Source organism: Rattus norvegicus, chromosome 14, assembly GCF_036323735.1.
Source record: "Rattus norvegicus strain BN/NHsdMcwi chromosome 14, GRCr8, whole genome shotgun sequence".
Taxonomy (NCBI): domain Eukaryota; kingdom Metazoa; phylum Chordata; class Mammalia; order Rodentia; family Muridae; genus Rattus; species Rattus norvegicus.
Genome location: NC_086032.1, coordinates 62,793,712 through 62,809,655, shown reverse-complemented (window position 1 = coordinate 62,809,655; position 15,944 = coordinate 62,793,712). Strand labels below are relative to the sequence as shown.

General features: G+C 46.5%; 1 protein-coding gene across 4 annotated transcripts in view; it reads right to left on the bottom strand.

Moving 5' to 3' along the window:
• Ccdc149 (coiled-coil domain containing 149) overlaps positions 1 to 15,944 on the bottom strand; it is a 95,212-nt gene that overhangs the window by 8,123 nt on the left and 71,145 nt on the right. For 2 of the 4 annotated variants that reach the window (XM_039092757.2, XM_063273760.1), the window contains 3 exons: positions 9,727 to 9,803; positions 8,200 to 8,232; positions 2,609 to 2,725 (listed from right to left, as the gene is read on the bottom strand). In XM_039092757.2, the coding sequence (XP_038948685.1) occupies positions 2,609 to 2,725; positions 8,200 to 8,232; positions 9,727 to 9,803 (227 nt within the window). The remainder of the gene's footprint in view (positions 1 to 2,608; positions 2,726 to 8,199; positions 8,233 to 9,726; positions 9,804 to 15,944) is intronic. The other 2 variants (XM_006251034.5, XM_063273761.1) reach the window with 1 other exon arrangement.

Here is a 15,944-nt window from a genome sequence, read left to right as displayed (position 1 = left end):
TTCCAAAGGAGCGAATCCTGGGGTTTCCTGAGGCTGCACTTCTCACCCGTGTGAGATGAATAAACTCCTTCTGGAAATTACTCTCATGAAATTACTTCTCCCAAGACAGTTAATAGTATATTCTGGCGCCCCTGAAAAATTAATTAACCTTCCTCCGTACAGTTTCACCCCGAAACCATTGGCAGTGTGTTTTTACTGTGGCTCAGGTGAGACCTTTGCCGCCCTCATTTACATCTAAGGGAAGCTGGGATGAATTATGCCAGGGCCCTTTGGTTGCTGCTGCTTTGCCCTGTGCTACTTCCTTCTCTGATATTCCAATTCTGTCTAGATGTGTGAATCTTGTCACCACTATCCCCCCCCCCCTTCTCCTCTTCTCCCTTCCCCTCCTTCTCTTCCCATCCTTTGGAGTTACCTGGGAAACATTTTTATTTTAAACTTTTGTTCAGGGGGTGAGGAAGATGATCCCACTGTTACCAACATAGATGAAATGCAACCACAGGAAGGGGATGATGGGTATCTAAGGATGATGGATGCCCTGAGAGATAGCAGACTCCTGAAGGGATGGTGGACACTGCCTGTGGTTCTGTTGTCTGTTCCCATTTACTTTGCATTTCCTGAGAGAGGCTGGATAGCAGGTCTTGGGACTAGAACAACGCAAGCTTGGAAATTGGAATTATGGGTACAGCAATGTTTACCACACCCCCTTTTCCCTTGCGTTTATCTAGAAGACACCAAAACCAGCATAGTTTAGTCAATTATTAATACACACAAAAATTCTTAAACACGTGATATTCCTCATGCCTTCACTAAGACCTCTGGTCCTTTGCTATGGGAACCAACTCTCTTTGAATGCTAAGATTCTGGGGTGTTAACTCGTAAGCCAGCCGTGGGAAGCCTTACGTTTGCTTTAATTACAGGCTCATAACACTGACATTTCCATAAAAGACTTGTGAATTAGCAGAACATTAGAAAATATTACTGCAAATAATAGTAATTATTCTGGGCTGCTGTCACAAACAGAATTAACATCATTAATACTTATTAGTCACAAAACACACATCAATAAGGATGAGGCAAATGCCTCACGACAGAGTAGAAAGAAAAATACTGCTTTTTCTCTAAAAGATGACGAAGGAATAGTGATGAGATTATTAGTCCCTAAATGTGTGTCCCCCTGCTCATGGGCCCAAAGAGGACATTTGTCATGTTTTGTTGGCTGTCTGTCCGGGCTTTGTTTGTCCTCCTGATGTGGCAGCTTTCAGTTGGAATTAATCAGGCCACAACAGTGAGGAAGCCATTGGGACACTGAGAGCTTCTCAGAGAACGCATCCTCATTCCCACCAAGAGCTGGCTCAGGACAGACAAGGACAATGCACATTGATGATGGAACCCTGGAAGCTATCATTTTGAATTACTCATGCTATCCTTGGGAAGACTGAGACAGCCAAAGTCCATTTCCATAGGCCTAGGCTTCCCAGAGGCTCAGAAAACTCAGAGCAGAGAGAGGCTTTGTGCTCTATGAGGACATAGGCTGCCAGCATGCCATGGCCACCAGCCACAATACAAGGCCACACATAGTGCACCGGAGGCCAGTATTTCAAGCGGTACAAGCTATGACTGTAAAGACCCAGTTCTACCTTCTGGCCAGTGTTGATTGACCAGGGTAAGGAGCTGTGTCCAGGGCTTCTTCCATGGGTACCTGTGAATGTTTCTGTTGAAAACCTAGAAATATCTTCTACGTTTACCATTCTGGGACTGTGCTGAGTGATTTGAACAGTTAGAAGAGACGGGGTGAACCCTGCTGGCCCCAGCTCTGGTGGGCAGAACGACTACATCCAGATGAGTCCTGCATCCTCCCGCTGATGCTCCAAGCTCTAAGCTGTGTGAGAGTTGGCTCCTTTCACAGTGTGAGCTAAATGATAGAGCTGATCAGTCCACCTTGCTAAAATGTCATCCAATCATCAGGGAAGGACGGTAGACTAGATCAGTCTAAGGAGCTGAGATTTTCAGTCATGACGGCTAAGTGTAACTTGGAAACTGAGCAGGATCAAGTGGGATGGTGAGGTATTTCCATGGGTTGAGCATACAGCTGAATGATGAAAATGAGAACAGAGCAAGGATGGGTTGGAAGTGGGGAATCCAGGAGAGAAGGACTCAACCAGACCGCATCACAAATGGAATGTCTGAGAAATCCCATAGAAAGACTTTGGTTACAGGCCAGATATGGATGGCCTGACAGGAGTTAATGAGTACACGGTTTCAAGTCTCAGTAATGAAGAAGGTGGAGAAAAAAAGGAAGCAGGAATAGTTGGAGAGCTGCTGCTGCTGCTGCTGCTGTCAAGGTGAAAAACCCCACAGACTGCTGGAGAAGTTCAGGTCCTGAAAATTAGATCGCAGCAGTAGCAGCAGATAGAAAAGTGTGTGTGTGTGTGTGTGTGTGTGTGTGTGTGTGTGTGTGTGTGTGTAAGTGTTTAGGTATGGAGTGAGGATGTTGTCATGGAGTCCTCCAACTGTGCAACTATGCAGTAGGATGAGATCCTGCTGGCACTGACATGTGCTCTGTACAGATCACAGATGAGAAAAAGGCAGCAACCTGAAATACTCTTACCATCCCTGGCACTCTCCTTGCTCTCAGTGGGCTGTTCCACAAACTTCAGCAGTGGGGACTTTGACTTCTGTATGGTAGGGAGAGTCTGGTCACTGAGCAATATGGTGTCCTTGCCCCCTAGGAGGAAGAAAAGAAGGTTGGCTTGTTGTGTCACTGGTTTATCTGTAACAGTTTGAATTGTCAACTTGACACATTATAGAATCACCTGGGAAGAGGGACTGACTAGATCAGGGTGAACTCTCAGGTATTATTTAACAACATTGACTGATGGGTTCGGTCCCCAGCTCCAAAAAAAGAAAAAAAAAAAAAAAGAAAAGAAAAAAAAAACAACATTGACTGAGGTGGAAAGACAAGCCCACTGTGGGTGGCACCATTCCCTAGGCAAGTGATTTGGACTGTATAAGGGTAAAGAAAATTAGCTGATCACAAGCATGCACACAGTCTCTCTCTGCCCTTAACTGGGAATGTGACTAGATGCTTCAAGTTCCTGCCATGTTGGGTTCCTCACATCTAGAATTGTAAGTTGAACAGATCCTTTCTCTCTTAAGTTGTTTTAAATGAAACTAAGACACTCCCATACAATGAGCTAGCTATTTGGTGGGGAAATCCCTTCAGCTGTGGGCAGTACAAGTAATGTAGTCAACAGGTCCTTCCCTAGTGTGAGGATGGAGCAGGGCTATATCTGTGCTAATTCTGCTTGACTCATTTCTCCCACTCAAGAACAGCTGCCCACGGGTGCCTCCAGTAAAAGGAAACTTGTCTGGCTGAGAACTGCGAAACTGCGTACGCCAACAGCAGTGGTGGCAGCAGGGAGTTTGGGAGGGACATTAGCCATGGTCTGGCCAGAATCACCTGCTAACTGGATGACAGCAAGAATGTCACTTTCCCTCTCTAAGCCTCAGTTTTCTCACTATGGGTAGTTGTGAAGACAAAATAAACCGGTCAGGAGAAGATCTTGGGTGTTAAGCAAGCATTCTGCAAATGACACCCGCTGACATCATCAGTAAGGACTCCCACACACCTGATACTGTCCTGATTACATCTGGTCATGTCAACTATGCAACTCTGTCACAAGGCAGGTGGGATCAAGTCCTCCTCCTTATCCCAGCTGTATTCCCACTTGGAACGTACACTCAGTATAACCTTGCTGCCTGTCAGTGTGAACTCCCCGAAGAGGGTGGAGAAGGTGTCGAGGGACACCTTCCATTGCAGAGGGCAGAGCAGGCCACACAGATGAGTAGGAGGGAAGAACAGTTTCAAAGACTGGAATGACAAACAGACGCATTGGCACCAAATGCATGGACAAACAGCAATGCCACCTCCAAGATCAGGAGAGCCCACAATTGGTATATTACCAGTTCTTGGCTTGAAAGGCTTTAGGATCTTCTGGGTGGAAACCACTGGGCCCAAAATAAAAGCCCCAGCTCTCATGAGTCCAGCTTGGGCTCCAGTCTGGCTTAGAGTAAAGTTTTCTCAGAGGCTCTACAATTTTGTTTTCCCATTCATCAGAGCCCAGAAGGCCACTAGGGTTAAAACAGATGCCTACACCTCCTTTGGAGAATCAGAAGAAACCAAGCACGTTCCCTCACGGTGTTCCTTGGTTCCTCCTGCTTTTTAGAAAACAGTCCTACTAAGTTGACTAACCTGTGTTAGAGTTCTCCACACAGTAGGCACTTACTTAATGTCTGTATCGCTGACTGAAGTGTCTAATGGGGCCTGGCATCTGCTATGCTTGGTGCTTGCTGCTGTCTTGGGCAATGGCAAGTGGTTCAATAGATGTTGGGTTCTGTCTTCTGAGTGTCAGGCCAGCTGAGGAGAAGCTACCTGGAGCTCACCCTGAGGTTCTGGCAGGCACTTCCACTGTCTTCGATGGAATAAATCTAGAAACGTCAGTGCTACCCTCTGGAAAGTGTTCCCAAAGAGCACTGTGGATTTATGGTTCAAGTGACATGGAAAGGCCCCAGGATAACATACACTTTTAGAGCACAAAGAATCTAGAAATTCCTTCATGGGTTTTTGGTGATTTGCTACAGGGGCCATAATCGGTGACAGGTGCCTCTCGGTAGATTTCTTTCCCTTATCTCCATCGCAGCAGCACAGTATGTCCACAAGTCAGGTCTGACTGTGGCAGGTGGACTGACAGTTTACCAGCCTCCTGGGGAAACTCATCCCCTCTGTATCAAAACCCCGGTGGCCAAAGAATCAGAAGCAGAGGCAGGAGTGGGAACTGGCAGAGGTCGAGGGAGGCTGGGGGTTCCTCTCGTGGGAATTCTTTAGGATAGAACATCCCCTTGACCCCATGAATCCCAGCATCTTCCATTGTAGGAAGTGAGTTTGTGAGTGGCCCCTCACAAGCAAAGAGGCTCCGGCAAAAACTTGAGCAGAGAGCATGTGGGTTTGGCAAACGAACCAGCCTTTGTCTATGCCAGTCACAGTGGGATGAGAAGACAAGCCTCCCCAGACTGTGCCTGGAGATGGTACCCCTCTATCAGCAACACGCCACGATCTGCTCACTCTTGCCACGTTTGAAAAATTCAAAGCCTCTCTGAGAAGGCTCTCGGTTCCACTGCCTCTCTGAGGGTCTGGAGACATCTGCGCCCACTGAACTGAGCTCTAATCGGAGAATCTGGCCATGTAAGTTCTCATCTGGTTTTTACGCTTAAGGGAGAGGGTGCACGGGCTTCTCATTGAGCTGGAGTTTGAGTGGCTGTGAGCTCTGCTGACTCCATCTGGCGCCAAAGCTCTCATTCCTGCCTCTAAAAACAAACCAAGTACTCTCAACCCCCACACTTTTTCCTCAGGCCGATGCCTGGCGAGGAAGAGAGAATGAGAATGAAAATCTCAAAAAGCCAGACTACTGCCTCTAGCCAGACTGCGGATTGTTTCTGTGTCCCTCACCCCATGTGTGTGTGTCTCTCTCTCTCTCTCTCTCTCTCTCTCTCTCTCTCTCTCTCTCTCTCTCTGTGTGTGTGTGTGTGTGTGTGTGTGTGTGTGTGTGTGTGTGTGTGTGTGTAGGGGGATGTCAAAGTGAGGGGGAAGGAGAGAGAGAGAGAGAGAGAGAGAGAGAGAGAGAGAGAGAGAGAGATCGAGACTGTGTCCTAGCTCTTACATGGGAGTTAGAAGACAACCTTGGATGTTGGTCCTCGCCTCCCTCCCACCTGTTTTGAGACTTTGGCATGTGCCAGGCTGTCTGGTTCATGAGCTTCCAGGGGTTCTTCTGACTCCCCATCTCATCTGGCCATAGGAGCACTGTGATTACAGATGTGTGCTAACATGCCTGGCTTTATATGGATTCTGGAGATTCAAACTCAAGTCCTCACGCATGCTTATGCAGCAAACAGTTCACCCAAGAGTAGTCTCCCAGTTCCCAGTGTTGTACAGTGTGGACACACCTAGGACAACACTCCTCAGAGCTACCAATTTAGACTTGAGAATAGCTCAGGGAAGGATCCCAGGAGGTGGGAGTAAAGGGATCAATCCTGGTTAGGGAACATGGCCCACAACTCCTAACAGCTGTCTTTCATATAGAAGACCCCTAGCTTTGCCACTATGAAGGCAAAACAGTTTGGAGCAGTCTAAACTATCAAGATGACCTCTTGCTCCAGCTGGTACCATTTGTCAAATATGTCTACTCTACGGCAAGATCACAAAGTGACCCAAAGCCTAGCAAACACCATTAAGAACTCTGATGAGGCTGGGAAATATAACTCTTTGGTAGCATGCCTGTTTAGCAAGCATGTGTCCCTGGGTTCAATCCATAGCACTGGAGAACAAAGAGTGACTGAATATCTATGAGGCTAACACTTCAGAGGTAGACAAATGAGGATCAGAAGTTCAAGATCATCCTCAGCTAACATAGCAAGTTCGAAGCTAGACTGGGATCCATGAGGCTGCCTCATAAAACAAAATAAAACTCGATGGTGTTGGTCAGAAGTGAAGAGAGGTAAAACGGAGACACAGGAAGCCTCCGGCCTTGTGGACACTTAGACAGCCCAAGGAAGTCTAGGAAGAGGTTTTTCTGCCTTCTGGACCCCTCCTCTCTGGTCTAGCAACCAGAATCCACTTACATCATTTGCCTATGTATCTCAGCTCAGAACTTCAGTCATCCAGCACCCATAGAAGATAGCTTGGGAAACTTAAAACATATGACCTTATGTGTCATCTAAGTCCCTCCCTGTTTCCTGTGCTAAAATGAGCATATTGATTAGATTAGGAAAGACGAAAGTGTTCTTCCACGTGTCCACTGCTGCTACATCTGCGAGAAAAAATGCTGTGATGGATTATTGTAGTGGTTTGCATATGCTTGGCCCAGGAAGTGGCACTATTTGGAGATGCGGCCTTGTTGGGGTGGGTATGGCCTTGTTGGAAAAAGTGTGTCACTATGGGTATGGGCTTTAAGACCCTCATCCTAAATGCCTGGAAGCCAGTCTCCTCCTGCTTGACTTGGGTACAAGATGTTGGGCTCTGAGCTCCTGCCATGCCATGCCTGCCTGGATGCTGCCATGCCTTGATGATAATGGACTGAACCTGTAAGCTAGCCCCAATTAAATGTTGTCCTTTATAAGATTTGCCTTGGTAATCCTGTCTGTTCACAGCAGTAAAACCCTCATTAAGACAATTAGCAGTGTCTGTCATGGGTATGAGAACGGGTGTACCTAACACACGCCAAGCATTTGTCATCCCGAATCTTCTTGTTCTTAACTGTTCTTCACAGAGGGGCGTCATGACTGACTCTCCACATTCTCACTAGTACTTCTGTCTTGGGCACCTATTCAACACTAACCCTGGAATGCTTTCTGTTTTCCTCATCACTGCTTGATGGAGACTCATCTTGCTTCTTTAGATAGACTAGAGATTTAAGGGGAACAGGGCCAGGTTGCCTGGCATGGCTGTATTCACAGAGCTGAAGCTCGAGCTAAGTACCAGCCCATGGATAGACCGACTCTTCTGGAGAGGACACTGCTCCCTTTGAGATGCTCGTAAATAAGACAGGTCTCCAAAACTGCTGGGACCCAGAAACTTCTACTGTGATTCAGCTGCTGCTTGGGGAGTCGATGAGAAAGAAGTGACGGGGGAGGCAGAGGAGGTGTGGGGAGGAGAGAACACATTGCTTTTTGCTGTGCCCTGCAATGTGCAGACACATAGAAGCAGGAGTCAGGCAGCCGATGTGATTCACACAGGAAGCAACACCCCACTCCCCATCCTTACGCGCCAGGACTGCTAAGTCCCTGACACAAGGCTACCTCCACACATCCTTCACGTGTGCTCCAAAGTGAGGCTGTATCCAAAGGAAAAAGTCAGTCTCTCTCTGTCGCTGTCTGTCTGTCTGTCTCTGTCTCTCTCTTCCTCTCTCTCTCTCTCTCTCTCTCTCTCTCTCTCTCTCTCTCTCTCTCTCTCTCCTGTGCTCCATTTGTACTGTACTCACTAATGCTTGCTTTGCACTAATTGAATCCCCTATTTCGGTAAGTTATTCTATCTAGAATATTCACAGAAAGGTACATAACAAATTTCTACCATTCATATACATGGAGGAAAGAATGTGCCCCCGATATTAGCTACAAGAAACCCCAAATATTTCAAAATAAACATACTCCCAAATCCGACTGAAACATTGTAGCTCAGGCCTTCGGCAGCAAAAAGAAGGGAAAAATAGTCATTATTGTAGAACATCCATTGAAGTCCCACCTGACCAAACAAACACCAGACACAGGAAATTCCCAGCATTGATTCACCCATTCAACGTTCATCTTTTTACATAAATCACACAAATGAAGCAGTGAGAAAATTCACCAAGTCATTTTGAGAAGGGGGGAAAATCAAAGCTTTGGTACATGCACAAAAACAGCAATTTGACTGCACAAATAAATGACAAATTTGTCTGTCTGTGTTGGAATTCAATGCAGTAAAAGAAAGGCCTTCACAGAAGAAGCGGTTTGAACATCATCAAAAGCGGCTGGTGCAAAATGGACCATTCAAATCCCCAGGACGGCACTCGCCACTAATTAGTTCTGTGAGGTCTTTTGACATCCAGTTCAAGGAATCGCTGCGAAAAATTCCAATTTATGAAACACACTTGCAGGCAACCTAAGGCAGCTATTCAGATTTCCACTGAGGAAAACGTGATGTTGTCCACCTCCTCTCCTGTGGCAATTTTCATTTCTCATCCGTACAGGAACGCAGCCCACGGGAGCCGAGCAAAGAGGAGACCGCTTTGCGCTGAAAGGGTAAGACACTAAAAATACCCGGACAATGTTCCTTCCAGGGAACCAGGAGGCGGCAGAAAATGATAAATATAAGTTTCCAAACAGCATAAAGAGGAAGGTGAAGAACTGACGGGGTCTCCCGAGAGGGGTATTTTACTGGGATAAACGGAATAAGTATGGCTCATTAGAGAGAAACACCACAGCTCCTCACACATTGGACAAATGTGGGGAGAAAAATCTCCTCAAGAATTTTTGTTATCAAGGTACATAAAACTGTTGGGAGGGGGGAGGCAGGGGAAGGTGGCTGTGAAGTACATCTGGATTGGAGAAATGGTTGGCGCTTCGTTTTTAGTACTGGTGATTAAACCGAACAAATCTTTGTGTGGTTTTACATTCCACTTTAGGACTGATGATTAAATTGCACAAATCTTTGTAAGATCTTACATTCGTTTTTAGGACCAGTGATTAAATTGAACAAATCTCAGTATATTCTCCCATTCATTTTAGGAGGGAAGGTTATATGGAACAAATCTTTATAAGATGACTAGTGATAAGAAATGGAACAACTCTCGGGCAGTCACAAAGGTTAACACACACACACACACACACACACACACACACACACACACACACACACACACTGACAATTTGAGAACTTAGGCTATCTAAACTTCTATGCCCCACTGATAAGAATTTGAAAATGCATTGTGTATTTCCGACGTTGTCCCATCCACGGACTTGCCATGGAATGGGTTTCTCAATTTGAAACCCTTGTGAGCTGTTCCTCCACAGTCTCCAATTCAAGGGGCCTCCAACAGGCAGAATCTTCTTGGCAAGTTATGTGAGACAGTTCTTTAAAAAGTTGAACAAATTCCCAAATGAGAAGAAAGACACCATTCATGAGTTTCTGCTTACCTGGAAGACTCCACAAACCAGAAACTTCCAGAGTCCTTAGTTTCTTCTCCAGCTCTGCCACTCGATTCCCAAGGATTCTAGAAAAGACAAGAAAAGAATATGAGGAGATGAAGTCACCTGTCAGTGCTTGCGCCGATGTGGTAGATGGTGCGAAGTCAATAGATTTAGGATCTAAAAATAGAGCATGTGGGTCCACATGTGCACATGCTACATACTCTATTGGAAGTTCACGTGGAGATAGAAAATACGATAAAACACACACACACACTCACACACAGACACAGACACACACACACACACACACACACACACACACACACACACACTCACTCATACACATTATTCAGTTGAGTTCTATTCTACAAGGCAATCCCATGGAGGTTAGACCATCATTCCACCACTGCCCAAAACATCATAAGGAACTTCCTCAAGTTCTCGTTTGAGAATTGCTCATTAAGATGGCAGTTGATTCTGAATGCCCTTAGTAGCGTCAGACCCGCTTTGAGAGTATGTTTGAGTTTTGGAACCAGTAGGTAAGATAGATGGACACACTTGGAAATGTTTCTTCACAGTTCCACAGCAGGTCTTACCGATGCATGTTCCTGGATATCAAGAACAATGTTTGGCACAGTGTAGGTGGCCAATAAATATGTGTAATTAAGCACATGCTTTTTTTTCATAATCTACAATCATCTATGGGAAAGGTAAATAACAAGAATTTCACAAGAGTTTTTGAAACATGACGTTTTCATTAATTGCTGGGGAATTCTGTGCAGCACACCCCGTCACACGGCTTTCCACCTCTCCCAGTTGGGGCTGTGTTACGGGGATGGCAAACTCGGCGATCTGAGTTCAAGTCTCAGGACCCACATGGTGGGAGGCGAGAACTGACTCTGGCAAGTTTTCCTCTGACCTCCATACACCAGACATGATACCCTCTGCCCACCAACGCACACAAGCCAATACATCTTAAAAAGAATTCTTAAAAGAATCCTTAGTTGTTTGAGAATCAGTAGGATAATGAGGCTCTTTTCCAAGCAACCATTCTTACTTGATGCGATATCTAAGTCTGAAATGCACACTGGAAAAGATCAGACGGTATGCTTGGAAGACAGGCTTTGTATACACGCATAGGTAAACATCTGCCCCTGTGCTCCAGACATTAAACATAGCTGAGGAATGATTGACAGTCATCTAAAACCTTACTTTCCAGTGGGCTGGAATTAGAAACCAGTCTTTATTTTTATTTGGGCAATTTTCTTGGCACTGCTGTGCTGAAACGACATGAAAATCTCCTTAATAGCAAATTCTCCATTCCTTTCAGTGGGATAAATTAGAGCAGCAGAATTATTCTCCTACGTCTCTTTCTATTCCAGAGATAGCTGCGCACACCCACATACGTTCAGGGCCATGAATATGCATATATAGCCGCACATATATACAGCTCAGTTCATCCTGATTTTACCTGAATCGACCTGCAGTATCTGAAGCTTCCCTTGGAGTTCACAGGGAAACTCTGCCATTGCTCTACATGGGTCCGTTCATCTAGTTACTAGAGCTCATCCTTCCCTCATTTCCTTATGTCTCACAGTCTGCCTGGTGTTCACCGACTACCTCAGCTCTGTTCCATCTGTTGGGTCTGTTTTACTTTCACACCCTTGACCCTTCCATAGACACCATTATTAATCAGCCTCTCCGTGTTTTGCCTTTGTATTCTGATCCCAGCTCCCTTCCTCGCAACTGATGGGTCCGACATACAATCACCATAGTGCTTAACTCACGCTTACTTCTGAATGAGGTTGGATCACATGTCTGCCACTGTCTCTTAGGAACAAAGGCTAAGGCTCCACTCTTCAGTGATGCTGAGGGATGCCCCAAGCTGGATTTACAGGTAGAGCACAGAAGCTTTGCTCATGCTGTTTCTGGAGAACCCAGCCATTTCTCCCAGAAATGGAATGAGTGGAGTTGCTGGGACTCTCCCAACCCACATCCTACTTCCAGGGATCCTGCTTGAGTTTATCAGTGGTAGCTCTGTTCATTGGTCTGATATCAGCACCTGGTGCAGGCTGGAGGTAATGGAAGGATCCAGAAGTTGCAGGTGTGGCAACAGCAGTGATGGAACCATTAATAATAGTGACTATACTGCCATGGACACAAAAGACAACTGATTTTCCCAGAGTTCTCAGTATGAGGCACCGATGTGCTAAACATTTACTCAGTACAGAAGTTAGTCAGCTTACCCTAAACTACATACCAGACCCAGTGATAAGTCACCTGTCTCAGCCTCTGAACTCCATGTTCTTAACATATACCCCACCCCCAGTGCCACTTTAAACCTTTTTACATTCTTTCTCATGTGTACAAGTACTCCTTAAAAATTATGCTAATCGAAATATAGATATAGTCATAGGTGATGTCAGAAATACAACCCTAGTTGCTTTGCATGACTGGAAGGGATCTCCTTGCCTGGTCTCACACAGAGACTTGGGCAGGAGTTATGGGAGCTGGTATAAGAGGCTGTGAGAGACACAGTGGCTGGCAGCTCTCAGGATGGAGAGAGAGAAAGAGGAAGAGAGAGAGACAGAAGGAGGAGGAGGAGGAGGAGGAGGAGGAGGAGGAGGAGGAGGAGGAGGAGGAGAAGAAGAAGAAGAAGAAGAAGAAGAAGAAGAAGAAGAAGAAGAAGAAGAAGAAGAAGAAGAAGAAGAAGAAGAAGAAGAAGAAGAAGAAGAAGAAGAAATCTAACTCAGAATGTTTAAGCCATTCGCACCCAGCTCCTGGGATCCACCTCTGCGCTACAGGTTGGAGGGGAAATTGGAAGGAGAAGCCTTTTTCCTATTCCTAGAAAACAATAGTCTGCTAGTGGCCACACAGCACCATGTGATAGGAAACCTAAGGACAGCTGATATATGTCCAGCATTTGTCACAAGTCAGGTGTTATGCCCCTGAACAACACATCCACCGCCCTGAGTTTTGTTTTGTTCTGGGTTTTTCTTTTCCACATCTGGCTAGGCAGTTCTTGATTTGTAGATGAGGAATTTGAAGCTCACAGAGGGCAATGACTCAGTCAGGGTCACACAGCTGGTAATCAGGCAAAAACTAAGCCTAAGAACACCTAAGTCTAATAAAAGCTGGGAGCAAAATTGACAAGTGACAAGAAAAGCAGAACCAGAGTGGCTGACGGGGCCTCTGATGAGGCTAAGCTGAGAACACTCTGGCTTTTGATCACAGGTTCTGGGGAGCTCTCGAGGTGTTCTAGGCAGCAGAGAGAAGCTTAGGAAGTGGTCCTCGTGTGGAGTTGAGGATAGACAAGAACTGGGCGTAAAGGCAGAAAGACCACTTCATCCAGGAAGATGAAGATGTGACCAACCGTCCCGTGGGGATGCAGGGAAGTCAAAGAAACAGGACCAATGGAGGAAACGAAGAATCTGAGGCTGCATGAAAGACGTGAGGCCACATGGTAACTCCCGGAAGAGATGAGCATCTGAGCATGGTGTCAGGGAGATCTGCTTGTCAACAGAGTGAGGCAAGAAAGGGCAGGGACAAGATAGAGCCTGAAAGCTACTGGGAGGAAAGTGCTGGTGAGAAGTGATCACGGGAAGTGCAGGGAGGTGTGACCTACCCCGGGTGGGGGTGTCCGAGGATGAAGAGAACCCCAGTTCCCAAGTGAGAAGCCAAGACAGACTAGCATGCAGGAAGGGAAATGGGTCTGCAGGGAAGGCAGCCAGCAGCACACAGATGTACGCAGGGCAGCAGCAGGAGGCACGCCAAAGCTTGGGAGAGGAAGCCTTTTGGGTTGGGTAGGATGGGGATTTTTGTTTTGTTTTGTTTTGTTTTGTTTTGTTTTGTTTGTTTTGTATTTAAGGTAATTGACCATAGTATCAATTTTGGTATATGTCCTCCCCTGTGTGTCCCTTTGTCTAAGAAAATTCTCCAGATATCCGGCCTCCATACTGACTTTGCATCATGGCGTCTAATGACATTACTGGGCATACAAACAGAGCCAGAAGGGCCGTGAGCCTCTGCACTCCCTGTCACGCCCCATCTGGAGCCCTTTGATACTCTGCTGTGAAACTCATGGTTCTGTGAGACTTAGACAACTTCCTAGCTCATCCACCGCCAGCTAGGGAAGCATGGAAGGCATGTGACTAAATCAGCCACCACCTCACTGCTGGCAAGGACACATCTCCTGCTCGTGGCCTTAGTTTCTCAGCTAAGGGAGCTGGCTCCCTTTAGTGATCACCAGGTAATGGCTAACGTGTCAGCAAGAGGCACAGCAAATGAATGGCCACTGAACAGCACTCGAACATAAATCCCATGGTACTGGGCAGTTATCACGATGGTTCCCACAGGATCCCCTGCCTGAGGGAGGCCATTGCCAAACCATAGAAAGCTAGTAGGCAGAGCCCGAGCTTCCAGAAGGGAAGGTCTGTCCTGAGGCACTACCTCACCCTAATAAAATGTCTTTTTCCTCCCTTGGTTATAAGGCTAAATCATGAGGGCTACTGGGCGAGCTAACCAAACTCTCATTCTGTTGTCAGCCCTTCATTTATAGTACAGTTAACTTCTTTATACATCCCCAGGAAGTACGAAACAGACAGCCTTCAAAGCACCAACAATGGGACACACACTTGACACTTGTTGGCGTACCTCCACAATCAATTGCTACAGGGGCGAAAAGCAAGCAAAAGAACAAAAGAACGAAGGGCACCCCTCCCTTTTCTGTGATAATGAGGAGCTGCCTTTCGGTTCTTTAAAATATCCATGTGTATGAATAGGTATGTTTCTGTGCACTGTGCCTTTATTTGCCTGACGTGAAGAACCCACGAGCACAAGAAATGGTGACTCCTCTCATGAAGGGGTTGTGGACAGCTGAGATGTGTGGAAACCCACAGTTCTTCAACCATGGCTCAGAGAATATGCAAAGGTATGTGCAAATAAAAATAACAAGATGAATGGACGTGCCAGCCTTCGTACAGGGAGACAGTGGTTTGCGTCTGGGGCCCGGTCCTGTTGCAGTAGCTATGGTAAGGTTCAAAGGAGCCCAGAGACACTGGCCAGGTGTTGCTGAGGAGTAAGAAGCACACTCCTGCCTGCTTCCCGGGATCCTCGGGGACAGCCCCTCCCCCACCAGATTCCCAACCCTGCCTCCTCAGAGTAGCTGCAGTTGGGCATGGCTGTTTCATTTTGCAAACTTCTCCTGTCAATAAATTACCCTGTCATCCAGGGAGATTGCTGGCCTCCCTTTGATGCTCTCGCTCTCTCCCACATACATCTTCATCTCTGGTACGGTCCTCTCCACACTCCATCATTTCCTTCTTCTCTTTTGTTTTTATAACACTTTCAATCATCTTCCAGTGGCCCCTTCCGTGGGTGTCCCTGCCTTTGGCAGCCCCAATTCTCAGGTCCCTCCCCTCTAAGCCTAACATCTGTTCTTGTTCAAATCTTCAGCAGTGTCATTGGGGCTCTGAATGTAAGTCTGGGGAGGTTTCTGTACAAGATAAAAATATGAGCCCCATCCACTCCCACACCACCACCCCCGACACCATCCCCAGTGAAAAGTCAGTGGTAGCAGTGTCTGAGCAAATGCCAAATCCTTCTAGGTGGAGATGGCGTGCCACAAAGCTTATCCTGCTATGAGTCAAATGCACGCCTCTGTTAGCAGCTACATTTTCAAGCTCATAGTTTAGTGCTGATCACGGTTAGGGGGTGGTTAGAGTGAGAGCCTGTTGGGAAGGTGAGGCCCCCAGCCTGGCATCTCTGGGATCCAGGGTGGGCACTCTTGCTGTGTTTGACCACATGGAAACTGGGTCACGTTCAGATGTGGCATGAAGACCATCATCAGACACACTGACATGCTTTTGAATTCAGCCCCCGCCCTGAAGTGTGAGAAGTGAACTTCTTGCTTTAAAAAAAATCTTCATAAATTACCTAGACTTGGTTATAGGACAGAATACAGAAATTGCTTTAATTATTGCTGTTCTTATTCTCAGGACACTTTCAACTCCTTCTGTTGCTTCTGACCACTGTTTCAACCTACGTTAACTTGCTCTGCTTGATACAATGTAACCAACGCTCATACAGGATACTTAGTTACTCTGCCTTTTCTGAAAGCATGCCACCAGGCTGTCTCACACACAGCAGCAGTCTGTAGGACGTTTATGATTATCTTTCTGTTAGTCAGAGAGGACCCTCAGAGTCAAGTTATGGGACGGAGGGAC